The 16,564-nt window shown below is 42.3% G+C and overlaps 1 protein-coding gene, 1 long non-coding RNA gene and 1 other non-coding gene across 3 annotated transcripts in view; 2 read left to right on the plus strand and 1 right to left on the minus strand.

Annotated features, from left to right (window-relative positions):
- LOC139023069 (uncharacterized) overlaps positions 1-16,564 on the minus strand; it is a 387,059-nt gene that overhangs the window by 17,663 nt on the left and 352,832 nt on the right. The gene's annotated exons all lie outside the window — the stretch shown is intronic.
- On the plus strand, positions 1,100-1,176 carry trnat-ugu (transfer RNA threonine (anticodon UGU)). The gene has a single exon. It is a non-coding gene; the product is annotated as a tRNA-Thr (tRNA).
- Positions 11,538-15,965, plus strand: LOC111952585 (dual specificity protein phosphatase 6). Its single transcript, XM_023971411.2, has 3 exons — positions 11,538-12,480; positions 12,693-13,127; positions 14,194-15,965. Exons 1-3 carry the CDS (start codon positions 12,081-12,083, stop codon positions 14,505-14,507), a joined length of 1,149 nt encoding a protein of 382 aa, XP_023827179.1. The 5' UTR covers positions 11,538-12,080; the 3' UTR covers positions 14,508-15,965.

Raw genomic sequence — 16,564 nt, forward strand, 5'->3', positions numbered from 1 at the left:
TAAAGTAATTTAATCTGCGCTGCCCTCAACCAAAGCACGCCGCCTGTTTTATTTGTCAATTTTAAATTATTTTCTAAACAGTTTTTTATTTTTTAACAACAGTTTGAAATGAGGTGTGTTCCCGCCTCATTCATTCACATAAAAGTAGTCATTTTTACTTTTGCGGACCAATTAATTTTTTTGACATTTCTGACCCGGACAAAAATCCCCAAACACTTCTCAATTGTTTGTGCAGTTCAAGTCTGCAGACATTTACTCATCTGCCGTCCTGCATACACGTGTTCATATTTTCCACCTGTCGCCTGCATCGCAATCAAAGTTGTTTTCGTTACCAATAATAACTTTGGAAATGAGTGCGTTTATATCAAAGTGCCTTATTACGTTATAATAGTTTCTGCATGTCGTGTTATGTCGTTTCTACTGTAGCATCATGTTTTTGTGTATATTCCTTATAACTGCGGACACGCGATGTAACGTTACTCATTTCTTAACATGTATGGTGTTATACTCAATGCTTAGGTATCTAGCTACAGTCTTATTAGCTCTGGAAAACAATGCTAATTGCGTCACGGATGTATTAGCATGTGTTGTATGTTGAAGCTACCCTGGCCTTTTGACTCCCAAGTGGCACAGCGTCTCAGTGCTAGAGGCGTCACTACAGACACCCATCTTCAAATCCAGACTGCGTTTCTATCAAAGTAAGTGCCTAATTACGTTATAATAGTTTCTGTGTCGTGTTATACKGTTTKTACTGTAGCTCACTGTGTGTATGGAGCATAATATATTTGTGTATATTCCTTATAACCGCGGACACGCTAGGTAACGTTACTCATGTTACTCACCTTTTTATGGTGTTATATTCAATCGTGCTTATGTAGCTAGTTACATTATTCTATTAGCTCTGTAAAACAATGCTAAATGCGTCAGAAGTATTGGCATGTTGTATTTTGACGCTACCCTGGAAAAATATCTTATACCACTTGGTCGTTTTCTGAGTTCATTCCACAAAGCTGTTTATCATGTCAGCCTTATCCACTGCCCCCATTTTGAGGTAATAGTCAAGCACGCAGTCTGGTTTGATGTTTCTCTGTCTGGTTGTGGTCCCGTGTGGCTCAGTTGGTAGAGCATGGCGCTTGTAACGCCAGGGTTGTGGGTTCATTCCCCACGGGGGGACCAGGATGAATATGTATGAACTTTCCAATTTGTAAGTCGCTCTGGATAAGAGCGTCTGCTAAATGACTTAAATGTAAATGTAATGTAAAATGGTTGTTTTCTCTCTCCCGTCAGGTGGTTCACCTTCCCTGTGGCCGACATTGTTGGTTGCTGTATGGACAGTGGAGAGGACATGGACGTCTCGTTTGTCATGGCACTTTACTGCCAGCTGTTGACATCTCTTGTTTTGTATAACGGGTCATTTAGGATGGCAGTAGCGTGTGATGTGCATGCAGTCATAGCAGCAGAACTAGCAGAGCAGCTCTTGGAAATCAGAGGGTGGCAAAAGAAGGATGTTGCAAACAAGGATCTCTGCTCCATCTTCTCTTAGGATTTCTCTTTACTGGTGCACCAAGGAAGTACATTTCACTAATTGTGGTTGTCCCCCCACTCTGTGTAAATTATAACTTACGTCCGTCCCGTCGCCCATACCCGGGCGGAACCAGGGACCTGCCACATCACAACAGGTCACCCCGAAGATCGTTACCATCTCACAAAAGCGCAGCCCTTGCTGAGCAAGGTGGAACGCACTACCATCAAGGTTCCAGAGTCAAGTGTACGTAACTGATTGAAACGCTATTAGGCGTACCGCTAACTAGCTAGCTAGCCATTTCAATCCGTTTATACTGCTATCTCTTAACCTGTAGTCAAGGCATAGCGATTGGTCTCTACGTACGTCTCCACAGCTCCTCTGTCAGAAACAACTTGAAGCCACTCTGCCTCAGATGGAAATGGCAAGGGGCGTTGCACTCCAGACTGGACTCATCACACAATCAGCCAGGGCAGGAGGGGTGAAATGGCTGCACCTTCTAGCTACACAGAACTCTGTACTTCCTCCCTTCAGCTGCCACCATCACCACCAGCATCTCTTTAATGGAACTGGGACTTTGTCAGTGGAACCAAGGGTCCTCACGATCAGGGTTCTCATGGCTACAAAGGTTGGGGGGCAGCTCCTCACTGTCAGAATCTGATTCCTGACTTTCATACTCAGACTCAAAATCTCCAGAATCCACATTTGTGAGTGTGTCTCCTTTTGAAAGTTATTGCTAATGCTACAGCTTAGCTCACTATCTACATACATAAACAACAACACTGAATGGTTTAGAGTGAGAGGGTACGTGGTTGACTGCCGGCACGCGCTCACTTGTCTCAATAAATCACTATCAGAAAATGTTTTGTGTGGCAATTATTTGTGTATTTACTGTTTTATTCACATGTTTTCAATTCTATGTGACAAATCATGCATTCCGATTCTTGCACAGATTGTAATGGGCACATATTATGTGTGTAAAATGCTTTTTTGAAGGTTGTACTGARTATGATGAGCTAAGCTAATTCCAGCTGTGTAGCCATGTTTGTTGACATACAATGCATTCTGGGTTTCACGTAATCGTCTGTTTGACCAAAGATGTTATAACAAAAGGAGGTGAGTAAGAGTTCACTCATTTTTTGAGAACTTCCGGAAATGAAGGGTGGGATGTGAACGACAGTGATTGACACACACCTTCAACATGCATACTATAAACAGACCAAACTCATCTTGTCTTCTCTTATTATCTTCGGTTTGTGAGGAACAAATGCATGGCTGCGCGCTGAAACTAATCGGATTACTTTCGATTTCAAAAGTGTTTTACCTAATTATTTCGATCAATGGTGAGCTCACCCGTGATGTGATTAATTATACATAATAATTGCTATTAGCTAATTCATATTGTAGTTTATGTCAGCCGAGAGTTAGAAAATATTACTGCTTGTGTTGGGTCAATCTTTCCTCAGTTAGCGCTTGGACAAATGTAGCCTACATTTTTCCGGTTAGGATAATTGTGTTATGCTATATATACTTCTGTGAATATCTGAACATTGCATCCCAAAATAAACTGCTCACATTCTGGACATAACTTTGTAAGGACTGTGTTTGTGTAAATAGTTTATGAAAAAAGTGTGGCCAGCTCAAACGCTGATTGTTGCGTCATTCGAAACTGGCCGTTCTAAATGAGCGTTCTAAATGAGTGTTCTAATCACACGGGTGTGATCGTACGCTTCAGGGACCACTGTAGAACGATCACACCCGTGTGATGGTACGTGTGAAAGGGTTAAGATTCCCTGGGGTAACAGTGTAAGAAATAATACATTTAAAAAAACGAAATACTGCATAGTTTCCTAAGAACGCGAAGCGAGGCGGCCATCTCTGTCGGCGCCGGATGTCTGGCACAAGACAGCTTTTGTGTGTGGTCTGAGGGCAAAGTTTGAATTGGGACCCCGACGTTAGATGTTTGTACCGTTGGGTGTGAGTTTTTAAAATTGTGTGTTTAGATTTTAGAAAATGGTGACTTGTTCCAGGAATTGTGTCTAAGCAATTGAGAAAAACAGTACCCCTGCGAAAGGAAAAGACTAGGATAGATAGAGTACAGCTACCAGACACACACACACACACACCACACACACACACACACACCAGCAGAAGAGACTGCCTAGAGTGTAGCCTGTTTGCCAGATAGCCAGTGGAGAGAAACGATAAGACATACCTTACAAAACACACGTCACAGCACAGGGGTAACCCAAACAATAATACCTCATACAATAATAATGGCAGAGCAATTTAACTGCAACTTCATAGAATCAATTGACAAGAAAGAACCCAGTCATCAACATTTGAGGATTTGCAATAATCTGTATTACCTCCCAGGGGAGCAGTGCAGGGGATATGAATGGGTGTGTGTGGGGGGGGGATTCATAGACCAAACACCAAACAAAGGCCTTAAAATGTCCAAAAATCTTCTCGCCCAGATGTAAACAGTCCCACACAAAATCAAAACAGTTCAAACAACAATAGACAATAACTCACGCAAACTTCCTTTAACTAAAATGTCACACCAAATACAATTGGCAGGGGACTGATAATTCAACGACACTGAACATCAAAAGGAGCACAGAGGGAAAAAAGAAAGTCTGCTGCAGTGAAAAGCACTAGAGCGATAGAAGGAAAATGAGAGCGAGAGAGAGAGGTGGGGGTGGTCTTAGCTGTTGACTTCAGGCTTGTAGTTGCACTGTCTGTCCGTCTGATACACCTAATGGTTTGTTGATTAGTTTTTCAAAGCTTTGCAAAAATGTTGCTACTAGTCCATGCGAACAATGACAGGAGCGGTTCCAAAAGATTACATCCACGACCTAGAGCGGTATTACTGCCGATCGACTTAAACACTTTACAATTGATCACACTAAAAATAGTGTTCTGCAGAGTTGCACACACTGTCAAACTGCCACGCCAACCGAGATCTCCACACAGAGAGCCAGAAGAACTATCTTTATTTCCTCCTTCCTGACTGCTGATGCACTCTTAAAGAGGTAGCGCACGGTGAAGGCTCCGTGCAGGATTTTGTCACATACTCCTCAATGCCATCGGATGAAACATATTCCAGTCTGTGCCAGCAAAACAGTCCTGTAGCTTAGCATCTGCGTCATCTGACCACTTCCGTAGTGAGTGGTACTGGTACTTTCTGCTTTATTTATTGATTGTAAGCAGAAGTCAGGAGGATAGAATTATGGTCAGATATGCGTTGTGCGTGTCTCTGTGTGTGGAGTTAAGGTGGTCTAGAGTTTTTTTTCCTCTGGTTGCACATGTAACATGCTGGTAGAAATGAGGTAAAACAGATTTAAGTTTCCCTGCATTAAAGTCCCCGGCCACTAGGAGCGCCGCCTCTAGATGAGCATTTTCTTGTTTGCTCATGGCCTTATACAGTTCGTTGAGTGCTGTCTTAGTGACAGCATCGGTTTGTGGTGGTTAATAGACAGTTACAAAAAACATAGATGAAAAGTCTCTTGGTAAATAGTGTGGTCTACAGCTACTCTACCCCAGGCGAGCAAAACCTCGAGACTTCCTTAATATTAGATTTTGCGCACCAGCTATTATTGACAAATAGGCATAGACTGCCACTCCTTGTCTTACCAGAGGCAGCTGTTCTGTCTTGACGATATACGGAAAACCCAGCTAACTGTATATTGTCCATTCTGTTGTTCAGCCACGACTCGGTGAAACAGAAGATATTACCGTTTTTAATGTCCCGTTGGTAGGATAGTCTTGAACGGAGCTCATCCAGTTTATTCTCCAATGATTTTATGTTGGCCAATAGGACGGATGGTAGAGGTGAGTTACCCACACGCTGACAAATTCTCACAAGGCACCCGGACCTGCGTCCACTGCAACGGCGTCTTTTCTTCATGTGAATGATGGGGATTTGGGCCTGGTCTGGTATCTGCAGTAAACCCTTTGCATCAGACTCATTAAAGAAATTATATTCATCCAGTTCGAGGTGAGTTATCGCTGTTTTGATATCCAGAAGCTCTTTTCGGTCATAACAGACCGTGGCAGAAACATTACGTACAAAATAAGTTACAAACAACACGAAACAACACAAAATAGCACAACTGGTTAGCCCGTAAAACGGCAGGCATCTCATCCGGTGCTATTCTTCATTATCTCAGGCTCCAACTGGAGTATAATATGCTGCTCATTTGGGTACATGGAAGCATTTAGCAAAAGTTGCCCTCTTCACCTTGCTTGGGTTAAAGCTGAAATTGATGAGTTGTCATGGAAGTGAGTGCATGTTACATTGTGTGTGTGTTTGTGATCCCAGTTTGGGTTGACTACATCAGATAACATAGTTGTTGTGATAACAGGAGAAAGACGGTGGTTCTTATCACCCAGTGACAGTAGTCTGACAGGTCTCTGTGTTGTGTCTTTTCTGGGATGTCTGGAACTTTCTCTCCATTGGTGGCCGACGTAGGGAACTTACAGGAAGTTGAATATTGTGAACCGGCCATAGAAAGTTAAACTGCTACCCTGTTCAGCCTACACACTTTATCACACATGCACACACATTCTCTCTCGGTCAACCTCTCTCTCCCTCACGCTCTCACACACACATGCACACAAGCACGCACACACTCCCTCCCCGACCCCATCTGTAAAGTGCCGTGGCTCCAGTCCAGAACTCACGACTGCTGGATACAGGGAGCTTTTGTGAACGGACAAAGGATTTCCCAGTTAGACAACAAGCACCCAGTGGCTGAGAAACAAGGAGGAGGGCAAGTAGATTAACAGGAGAGCGAGGGAGGGAGGGTGGTGGAGAGAGAAAGGGGGGACGGGAAAGCGAGGGAGGGAGGGAGGGAGATGAATGGAGAAGGGTAAGAATAAAGGGAAAGGAAAGAGAGAAATCAGTATTGGAGAGATTGAAAGATGGACGGTATAGAGAAAGAGGAAAGGGAGAGATGTGGGAGGGAGTAAAGGGGGAAGGGGCCATTTGTTCTTGAAATAGAGAGAATGTATTTGAACCTGAAAAGAAACAGCTTGGCTCCATTCAGCCAGGACATGGGGCTATTTAAATGTGACAGGCAGAAGGGTTAAAGGTCTGTTGTTGCTGGTGCTGCTCCACATTTCATATAACTACACAGACTCACCTCGGCCTAAGAGAATCCTGTGTGTGTGTGTGTGTGTGTGTGTGTGTGTGTGTGTGTGTGTGTGTGTGTGTGTGTGTGTGTGTGTGTGTGTGTGTGTGTTTGCATGGGATATCCCTAAGCACTATCCCTAAGCACTAAAAAAATATCAAGCTCATAATGTCACCTGAGTAAAATTCAGTAAATACAATCAACAGCGGCATGATATGATCACTATTGTCCTAACTTCATTGTAAAACTTTTCCTTGTAAATGTACAACATTATACTGACACCACAGTGGCCAGCTTAATACTGTAATTTTGCTTATGTTTTACAGTACTATTTGCTTACAGTAAAGACACATTAGAGCATCCTTGCTGTAAATTTACAGGAATGCTGTAATGTACCAGGATAATGCTGTACATTTTGTGAAATTCTACCTGAAATCTAAATGTAAGAAAAACAATACTTTTGTAGATAAAATACATTTATTCAAATTGATAATAACATTATCAACAAATTAACAACAGAAGTAACAAGAAGTTAACACGTGGTACCAGTCAAACGTTTGGACACACCTACTAATTCAAAGGTTTTTCTTTATTTTTACTATTCTTTCTACATTGTAGAAGAATAGTGAAGACATCAAAGGTAGTGGTGACTATTCAGCAGCCTGATGGTCTGGGGTTAGAAATGATTCGCCAGTCTTCCTATTTGTACAGCATGTTAGAGTAATTTTTACAGGAGGCTTCCGAATTACAGTTAATAACAGTATTTTCCAGCATTTTACCCATAATACAGTGCAATCTAAACCATTAATGCTGTAGACTGTAAAACATGTTTATTGTATTATACTGTGCACCCTAGTGTTTTACTGTTGAAATTACAGAAAAGTCTTACAGTGTTGGCATGTTAGGTTTTCTTATGACAGTGTTATGACGGCTTTATAACACATGTGTCAGACACAAAGCCTGCAGGCTGAATCCGGACCATGACACATTTCTATCTGGCCTGCGCAATGATTTGGGTTGTCAATTAGTTTCGGCCCTCTTCCATACTGTCCGCGATGAGCTGCACTACAAGTCACAGCAAGCACTGCCGTCATTAGGCCGTCATTGTAAATAAGAATTTGTTCTTAACTGACTTTCCTAGTTAAATAAATGTTAAATACAAATAAATAAAACTGCCAAACTGCTGCACGCAGTGCATTGCCACGCACCCCTCCTCCCAGCCCCACACCCACACACAACTAGCCAGTGCCCTGTATCATATCACTAATGGCACTGAACGAATCTTCTGCCAGACCCAAAGTTTAAACGTGTTGTAGGCTAAATGTCTATGACAAGTTTCGGTACCAATGAGTAATTGCTGTAGCCTACATACTTTATAAAATTACAGCCTGGTGAGATTGCGTTGCTGAATCCAACATCAATTGCACTGCTTTTCCTGTGTACGGTTTACAGCGGAGGAGGGAAAGTGTACAGACACAGTCCACAGTCCTAGCTAGGCTACTAAAATGTTGCAGTCTGGCTTTGGTATTTAAAGCTTGTCAATGAATAACCAAAATACAAAACCTGCAACAAAACACCATGCAAATGCAGGTCAATTACAGAAACATTTGAGCAATAGCCTAGGCTTGCTACTCAATTAAATACATTTTGAGTGCACCATACAGCAATGCTGCATTCAACCGCACCAGGGATCCTGCAGTACCACAAAATGAAAAACATGTTTTAAGTCTAAATGTTACAACCCGCCTAGCTAAGTTGTTGTTATTTGGAGTTATTAAATCCTTTTTGCTTAGCATATTATCCATCTGCAAGCATAGCAACAAAGGCTGGACACACATAATTTATCTCTTCTTTTGTTTTAATATGTTAAAATGCTATATACAGCATCCTATCTACATCAGTGGACATTACAAAGGGCCATATTTTTTCTATTCAAACAATGGCCAGTTTGCAGTTGTATGCAAGTTTTTTTGTAAAAACAAACATAATAGGTTATGGCTGGCCTACAATAAAAAAATATATATAATTTAACCTTTATTTAAGTAAGCAAGTCAGTTAAGAACAAAGTCTTGTTTACAATGACGGCCTACACCTGCCAAACCCAGACAATGCAGGGCCAATTGTGCGCTGCCCTATGAGACTCCCAATCACAGCCGGTTGAAATACAGCCTGGAATCGAACCAGGATGTCTGTAGTGTCTCCTCTAGCACTGAGATGCAGTGCCTTAGACAAGTGTTTTTTCAATGTCGCCCTGTGCACTGATTGAGTTTGACATCCCTGCTTCATAACAAATTTAACTTAAAACAGCCTTAAGATTTCACAAGATAAACATTACTCTCTTATGTGGTACTGTTTTGTGACATCATGCAAGACAGTTCAGATTACTGAGGTGTGAGAGAGGACATAACAGAATCTAGCGATAGGCCAACCAATATGGCTGACAAGTGAGAGAGAGAGAGAGAGAGAGATGATTTTAACAATAAAACGTAAACTGATCCCAGACAAAGCTCTGAAACCCAATTATTTGTGTAGCAAAAGGATAACGATGTTATAACGACAGGCGCTATAGCATTTAACCCATGCACTTCTGTTTCAGAAAACCATAGCATACAGTTGAAGTCGGAAGTTTACATACACTTAGGTTGGAGTCATTAAAACTCATTTTTCATCCACTCCACAAATTTCTTGTGAACAAACTATAGTTTTGGCAAGTCGGTTAGGACATCTACTTCGTGCATGACACAGGTCATTTTTCCAACAATTGTTTACAGACAGATTATTTCACTTATAATTCACTGTATCACAGTTCCAGTGGGTCAGAAGTTTACATACACTAAGTTGACGGTGCCTTTAAACAGCTTGGAAAATTCCAGAAAATTATGTCATGGCTTAAAAGCTTCTGATAGGCTAATTGACATAATTTGAGTCAATTGGAGGTGTACCTGTGGATGTATTTCAAGGCCTACCTTCAAACCCAGTGCCTCTTTGCTTGACAACATGGGAAAATCAAAAGAAAAATTGTAGACCACAAGTCTGGTTCATTCTTGGGAGCAATTTCCAAATGCCTGAAGGTACGACGTTCATCTGTACAAACAATAGCATGCAAGTATAAACACCATGAAACCACGCAGCCATCATACTGCTCAGGAAGGAGACGCGCTCGGTCTCCTAGAGATGAATGTACTTTGGTGCGAAAAGTGCAAATTTATCCAAGAACAACAGCAAAGGACCTTGTGAAGATGCTGGAGGAAACAGGTACAAAAGCGAGTCCTATCTCGACATAACCTGAAAGGCCGCTCAGCAGGGAAGAATCCACTGCTCCAAAACCGCCACGAAAAAGCCAGACTACGGTTTGCAACTGCACATGAGGACAAAGATCGTACTTTTTGGATAAATGTCCTCTGGTCTGATGAAACAAAAATAGAACTGTTTGGCCATAATGACCATCGTTATGTTTGGAGGAAAAATGGGGATGCTTGCAAGCTGAAGAACACCATCCCAACCGTGAAGCATCGGGGTGGCAGCATTATGTTGTGGGGGCGCTTTCCTGCAGGAGGGACTGCACTTCACAAAATACATGGCATCATGAGGTAGGAAAATGATGTGCATATATTTAAGAAATATCTCAAGACATCAGTCAGGAAGTTAAAGCTTGGTCGCAAATGGGTCTTCCTTATGGACAATGACCCCAAGCATACTTCCAAAGTTGTGGCAAAACGGTTTAAGGACAACAAAGTCAAGGTATTGGAGTGGCCATCACAAAGCCCTGACCTCATCCTAAAGAAAATTTGTGGGCAGAACTGAAAATGCGTGTGCGAGCAAGGGGAGGCCTACACATCTGACACAGTTACACCAGCTCTGTCAGGAGGAATGGGCCAAAATTCACCCAACTTATTGTGGGAAGCTTGTGGAAGGCTACCTGAAACGTTTGACCCAAGTTAAACAATTTAAAGGCAATGCTACAAAATACTAATTGAGTGTATGTAAACTTCTGACCCCCTGGGAATGTGATGACAGAAATAAAAGCTGAAATAAATCATTCCCTCTAATATTATTTTGACATTTCAGATTCTTAAAATAAAGTGGTGATCCTAACTGACCTAAGACAGGGAATTTTTACTAGGATTAAATGTCAGGAATTGTGAAAAACTGAGTTTAAATGTATTTGGCTAAGGTGTATGTAAACTTCTGACTTCAACTGTATTTAATCCTCTGTGTATCATAGGCCTATAGCCTACTGTAGGTGTGTAGCACAGATCTACTGTAGGTGAACTTTTGTATGGACATTGGAAACTTGTCCACGTTTGATTTTACGCATTCATTATGCACATCTTTTCCGCCCAATGAATTGGAATCTTAACATAATTTACAAACCATGTTAAATTGCAATATATCCATGTATTAATTAAATTATTTAAAATGTCATGGAATCATAAACATGTTTTATTTAATTGACAAATACAACAATGAAAAACGGATTAATTTAGACAGAGGTTCCAAAACGTTCAAAAAAGCAATAATGTGTCCCGTACGCAAATAGGCTACCTCTCTACATCTCTGCCTCACCGTGCACATATCTTGTTATAGCGCAACTTTGACATTAAGAAATCTGAGGACAAGGTAGGATCCCCCTCTACGCAATAAGTAATAGCCTTCTCCTTCCTTCCCCTGCAGTGCCGCTTCTGTTTGTTTGCACTCACTTGAACCCGAGCGGAAATTCCTTTCCGTTTTTGTGAATGACAAACTTATTAACAATTCATCAACACAGTTTCTTCCATCCGGCCCCGTTTCCAGGGCAACGACTGCTCGGCGCCCTCTGATTGGCTGGCGGATATAATGTATCCATTGAAACGCCTCGCGTTTGTAACCATTCACTCGCTTGGCGCTGCGGAAAGCACATCAACGAACCAGCCTCGACAACAACAAAAGAGGCTTATTCACAACGAGAAGGTTGTGGATAGACGACAGAATAATAAATAGATTATTGGAAATTGGTGACAAATGCTTTGCAACTGTCCTGCAATCAATCCGTTTCATTTTGATTTTTACAGAAGAAGAATATTTTGTACAGCAAAAGCCTGAGTTATATAATACGAAGACAACGTCAGTGCTGGCTAGTGAGTCATTGATAAATAAATACATGGACATTCTTCCAGCCGCTGCATGAATGAGTGCTAGTGTATAGGCAATCTGCAGTCGGATATCTAAGAAATTCGTGTTTTGCTGATTTTCGTGAGAAATGCAATAGCCGATATCCGTTTTCATTTCTGCAGTTATTCCAGAATATATTTTTTTCTCGACCAGTGTGCGCTGCCATTTCCTCAATGCTCCATTCGTCATAACGTTGACGGCCTTTTGCTGTAGCCTACAGGGACCAACCACATAATTTTCCTGCAGTGAAGTGAACATATTTGTTTCGCTAAATGCTTGACAAGCCCAAGCCCGCTCAGTTCGAATCGGTAATGGCAATCAGCAAGACCGTGGAGTGGCTGCAAAAGCAGCTCCAGACGCGCAAAGACTGCCTATTGGTAATGGACTGCAGAGCGCTGGAGCTATACGAGTCCTCGCACGTCGAAACGGCGATTAACGTGGCCATCCCAAGCCTGATGCTCCGGCGGCTGAAGAAGGGCAATCTTCCCATCAAGTGCCTGCTCTCAAACGGCGAGGACCGGGAGAGATTTGCGCGGAGGTGCAAGACGGACACTATCGTGTTGTATGACGAGTTCAGCAGAGAATGGAACGAAAATGTGGACGGGGGCTTCGTGCTGGGCTTGCTCCTGAAGAAGATGAAAGACGAGGGCTACAAGGCGTTTTACCTTGAAGGTGAGTGTTGTTGTTTTTCCAGAAGCGCATATTTTCTACTAAAATGTTGGCCTAATTCGGTAAATACATTAATAATGAATAAGTGAACATTTGCATGCAGTTGGCGCTAAAACCTATATGATAACGCAAATATATTTGGTCATCACATTGTGTAGCCTCGGCCTGTCATATGAATGGATTTGTCTAACCATATTATTTCCTTCATTTTACAGGTGGTTTCAATAAATTCCAAGCCGAGTTCCCTGCCCTGTGCGAGACCAATCTTGATGGCTCTTTCAATAGCAGTTCTCCCACGGCCCAGGTGCTCGGCCTCGGGGGGCTGCGGATAAGCTCCGACTCATCCGACATCGAGTCCGACATCGACAGGGACCCGAGCAGCGCCACAGACTCAGACGGCAGTCCCCTCTCCAACCCACAGCCCTCCTTCCCAGTGGAGATCCTCCCGCACCTCTACCTGGGCTGCGCCAAGGATTCCACCAACCTAGACATTCTAGAAGAGTTCGGCATTAAGTACATTCTGAACGTGACTCCGAACCTGCCCAACATGTTCGAGAACGCCGGGGAATTCAAGTACAAGCAGATCCCCATCTCTGATCACTGGAGCCAAAATCTGTCACAGTTCTTCCCGGAAGCCATTAGCTTCATAGGTAAACGCAATTACTTACATTCAAGCGCACGGATAGCTCTCCTATTCTAATTTACGCACAATAATTAATTTTAACGCACAGGGTTAATAAATAAAACAGGTCTATTTTATAGTTGTTGTACATTTACGCTTATATTGGCCTAACACGTGAAAACCACGGGCCCACAGTACAGGAACTTAAACGTATTAATAAGATATCTTATCACCAGGAAGTTCTTTAGTTGTTATTGTGCAATTTGGATTATATGTGTCCTAGAGTACTTTCTTATCAGTCAATCAAGGAGAATAATACAGAGGGAACCAGATTAAGTCCATTGTGCCAAGCAGATACATTCTATTCTAGTTCTATGCCCCATAACAATAAACTACTCCCAAATTACAATGATTAAACTTCAATGGAACACTTCCTGTGTCTGTTTTTTTGGTCTGCAGCCGGGGCCTAGCTTACCTCAGGCTTGTGTAATTGTGTAATTGTATTACAAAGGCCTGTGTGGAAATTGGAGAGGGGGAGACAGAGCGGAGGGAGGGGGTAATTTGAGCACAACAGGAAGGAAGCAGCCATTGAAAGTAATCTAGGACAGCCCAACGGTGTGTTCCCTTCACAAAGAGAGCCATTTACAGGCTCTGTTGACATCCTGTTAGCCCTGACAGGGTGCCCTCATAACTCCTACGTTTATACGCCCTAATGGCACCATTATCAAGTAACTCGGGCAGCCTGATAGAGCGTTAATAGTCCATTTCCAAGTCGTGGTACTCCAGGCCAAATTAAAGAATGTCGGCTCTGTTTATGCGCAGAGTACCACAGCGGTTTGTTGATGGATGTGTCTGGGCCTGAGACTGTTATGATCCTTTCAGACTTCCGCCGCTTAAACGTGTAACTGGTTTAATCAGTGTTGACCACAGTCACTGTTTTATCTGGTTGCCCTTCCACAGCCTAAGGTTATTTTTCAGTATCTATATGTTCAGAGCAATTGTTTTTGTATCGCTGTGTATTCTCAGAATACACATTATGCATATCTGACTAAAGTCTATAACATGTTCTTCCTCTTTTTTCCTCTCCTTCTCAGATGAGGCTCGCAGTCAGAAATGCGGCGTCCTGGTCCACTGTCTGGCCGGCATCAGCCGTTCAGTGACAGTCACCGTGGCGTACCTCATGCAGAAGCTCAACCTGTCCATGAACGACGCCTACGACATTGTCAAGATGAAGAAGTCCAACATCTCGCCCAACTTCAACTTCATGGGCCAACTCCTGGACTTTGAGCGTACCCTGGGCCTGAAGAGCCCCTGCGATAACCGGGTTGTGGCCCCCACACAACCCCTGTACTTCACCACCCCCACCAACCACAACGTCTTCCAGCTGGACCCTCTGGAGTCCACGTGAGGCAGCGCCATCGTCGCCCCCTACTGGCTTGGAGATTTAATGAAACCTGAAACGCTGCAATGTTTCTCTACTTTATTTCCGTCACCTGTTGTGACATGATGACATCCTGCCGTTATTGACACAGTTGGCTTGAGGTTAGCATCTGCCAAGCATGGCTGCTGAAGGGGCACGTGGTCGGTCTGCCAAAAGGCTCTGCTGCTGCAAAAACGGGGACAGAAAAAGAAAGAATGAATGGGGGAAGAGAGAAGAAATCACATTAACTTTCTAGAACCCTATATTACTTTTAGACTGGACTGGGTTTTTGCCTCAATTTTTTTCTGTCAACGCGTTGAAAGAGACGTAAAGTGATCTGGTGGTCAAGTGTACGTTTAATTTCACGACGAAAGGCTGGTGTGCCAAAGAGACATGATTGTTCTATCTGAACATACATGTATATATGACTATAAATACTTTTTGTTTTTGGGGCTAGCACTTGCACCTTCAATACTTTTTTTCGGGTGCATATTACATATCTTCTGTGAAGATTTGCCTGTTTAGGGTAAAACACCCCCGGTTAAGACGCCACCGTATATTGAACTCAATTTTACATGTGTGGAATCATTTGAATCATTTATACATGTGTATATTTCTTAATATAAAAGACAATAAAGTAAAGCCTTGCGCTAGTATACCCTTTGCAACAAGTGGGTACTGAAGATTTTTTTTCCCAATCTTCTACTTTATTTAAGCAAACCAACTGTTTATTGATCAGTATGTTTAAGTTTATTATGCCAAAAAAATGTAGTGTGGTTTTCCAAGAATCGTAAAAAAAAAATGTATATGTGTAATATATTTCATATATTTGCTTTATATATGAATTCAGCCGACAGGCCATTTTTGCACCCACCCTCATACAAATCAGAGTCACCTTGGTTGTATGCCTTAGTTCATAGTACATAGATGTGTTATTGTGCATTGACCCTCAAAGGACTTTGCCCGAACTATGCTTTCACCACCTATCACAATTCTACCAAATTGAGCCACAGCAAAATTACTGTTAAAATAATTTTACAACAAATCACTGAAACTGTCAGTGTATGGCTATGTTAAGAAACTTGATTTGTCATTCGGTTAAGTAAGGTAGAAATAGCTTTATGGAAGCCAACTTAAGATTGCTACGTTCTGTTTATGTTGATGTTTAGTGGGGAACAATGAGGGTTCACATAAGTTAATTCTTATCTGTGGTCAAGGCTTTTCAAAGTCTGGGAGATGTTGACAAAGCAGTAGGCCTTGCTCACCTTGCCGCTGTGAAATGCAGTTTTTTGTTGGTTTTTGTTGTCCCTCCCTTCTGAGAGGAGGCCTGTCTATGGGGGAAGACATTTTGGTTTCAACACCCACCACTCCTCGAGTCTACACTCCTCTCTTACGAATGTAAAGAAATTATAAGTTATTAATAAATTACTATTTTGTCTACTTCTACCAATGTCTTTTTTCATTGCTCAACAATTTGTTGATGTTTTTTACACAGTGTCCACACAGTGACTTTATGTACTGTAAGTGGACCCTCCAACTCCTTGGTTCCACTTTAACCATCGCACATACTGTGTGTGTGTGTGTGCACGTGACAATCATCAGCCAGATGACACAGAAGGAGCCATTCACAAACAAATGGGTGTTCTTTAACCACAAAGGTTAATACTGCTCTCAAATGCACCAATTATCCAATACAAATAACACTTAACACGTTGTCACACCACCAGTGTTGTATAACATGATGTGTCTCACTGGCACATTATGTTCTTTTGGGAACTCGTCCAAAATGTTACTGAACATGTGCTGTACATAATTAGAAGTACACACAGTGATTCCGGTCACACTGACAGATTGCTTGACTGAATCTCTGAAGGACTGGTTTTTCTAGGTTGTGGCACACACATACACACACACACAGTCAGTCCCTGAGGCACTTCCTGAAGGTGATGGCCTTTGTTTGAGCAAAGCAGCCCATCAAAGGGAACTTAAAGTCCTTAAACATAGTGTTCCCTGACACTGTGGATGGCGTGGTGTGGTGCGAGACA

This window comes from Salvelinus sp. IW2-2015, linkage group LG26 (assembly GCF_002910315.2).
Source record: "Salvelinus sp. IW2-2015 linkage group LG26, ASM291031v2, whole genome shotgun sequence".
Lineage (NCBI taxonomy): Eukaryota > Metazoa > Chordata > Actinopteri > Salmoniformes > Salmonidae > Salvelinus > Salvelinus sp. IW2-2015.

What these genes read in the sequence shown, in the direction of transcription:
- LOC111952585 (XM_023971411.2), top strand. Translation starts at nt 12,081, where the DNA reads ATGCTTGACAAGCCCAAGCCCGCTCAGTTCGAATCGGTAATGGCAATC. An exon ending in CAAGGCGTTTTACCTTGAAG is followed by an intron (nt 12,481 to 12,692) that starts GTGAGTGTTGTT and finishes TTCATTTTACAG; the next exon opens with GTGGTTTCAATAAATTCCAA. An exon ending in GGAAGCCATTAGCTTCATAG is followed by an intron (nt 13,128 to 14,193) that starts GTAAACGCAATT and finishes TCTCCTTCTCAG; the next exon opens with ATGAGGCTCGCAGTCAGAAA.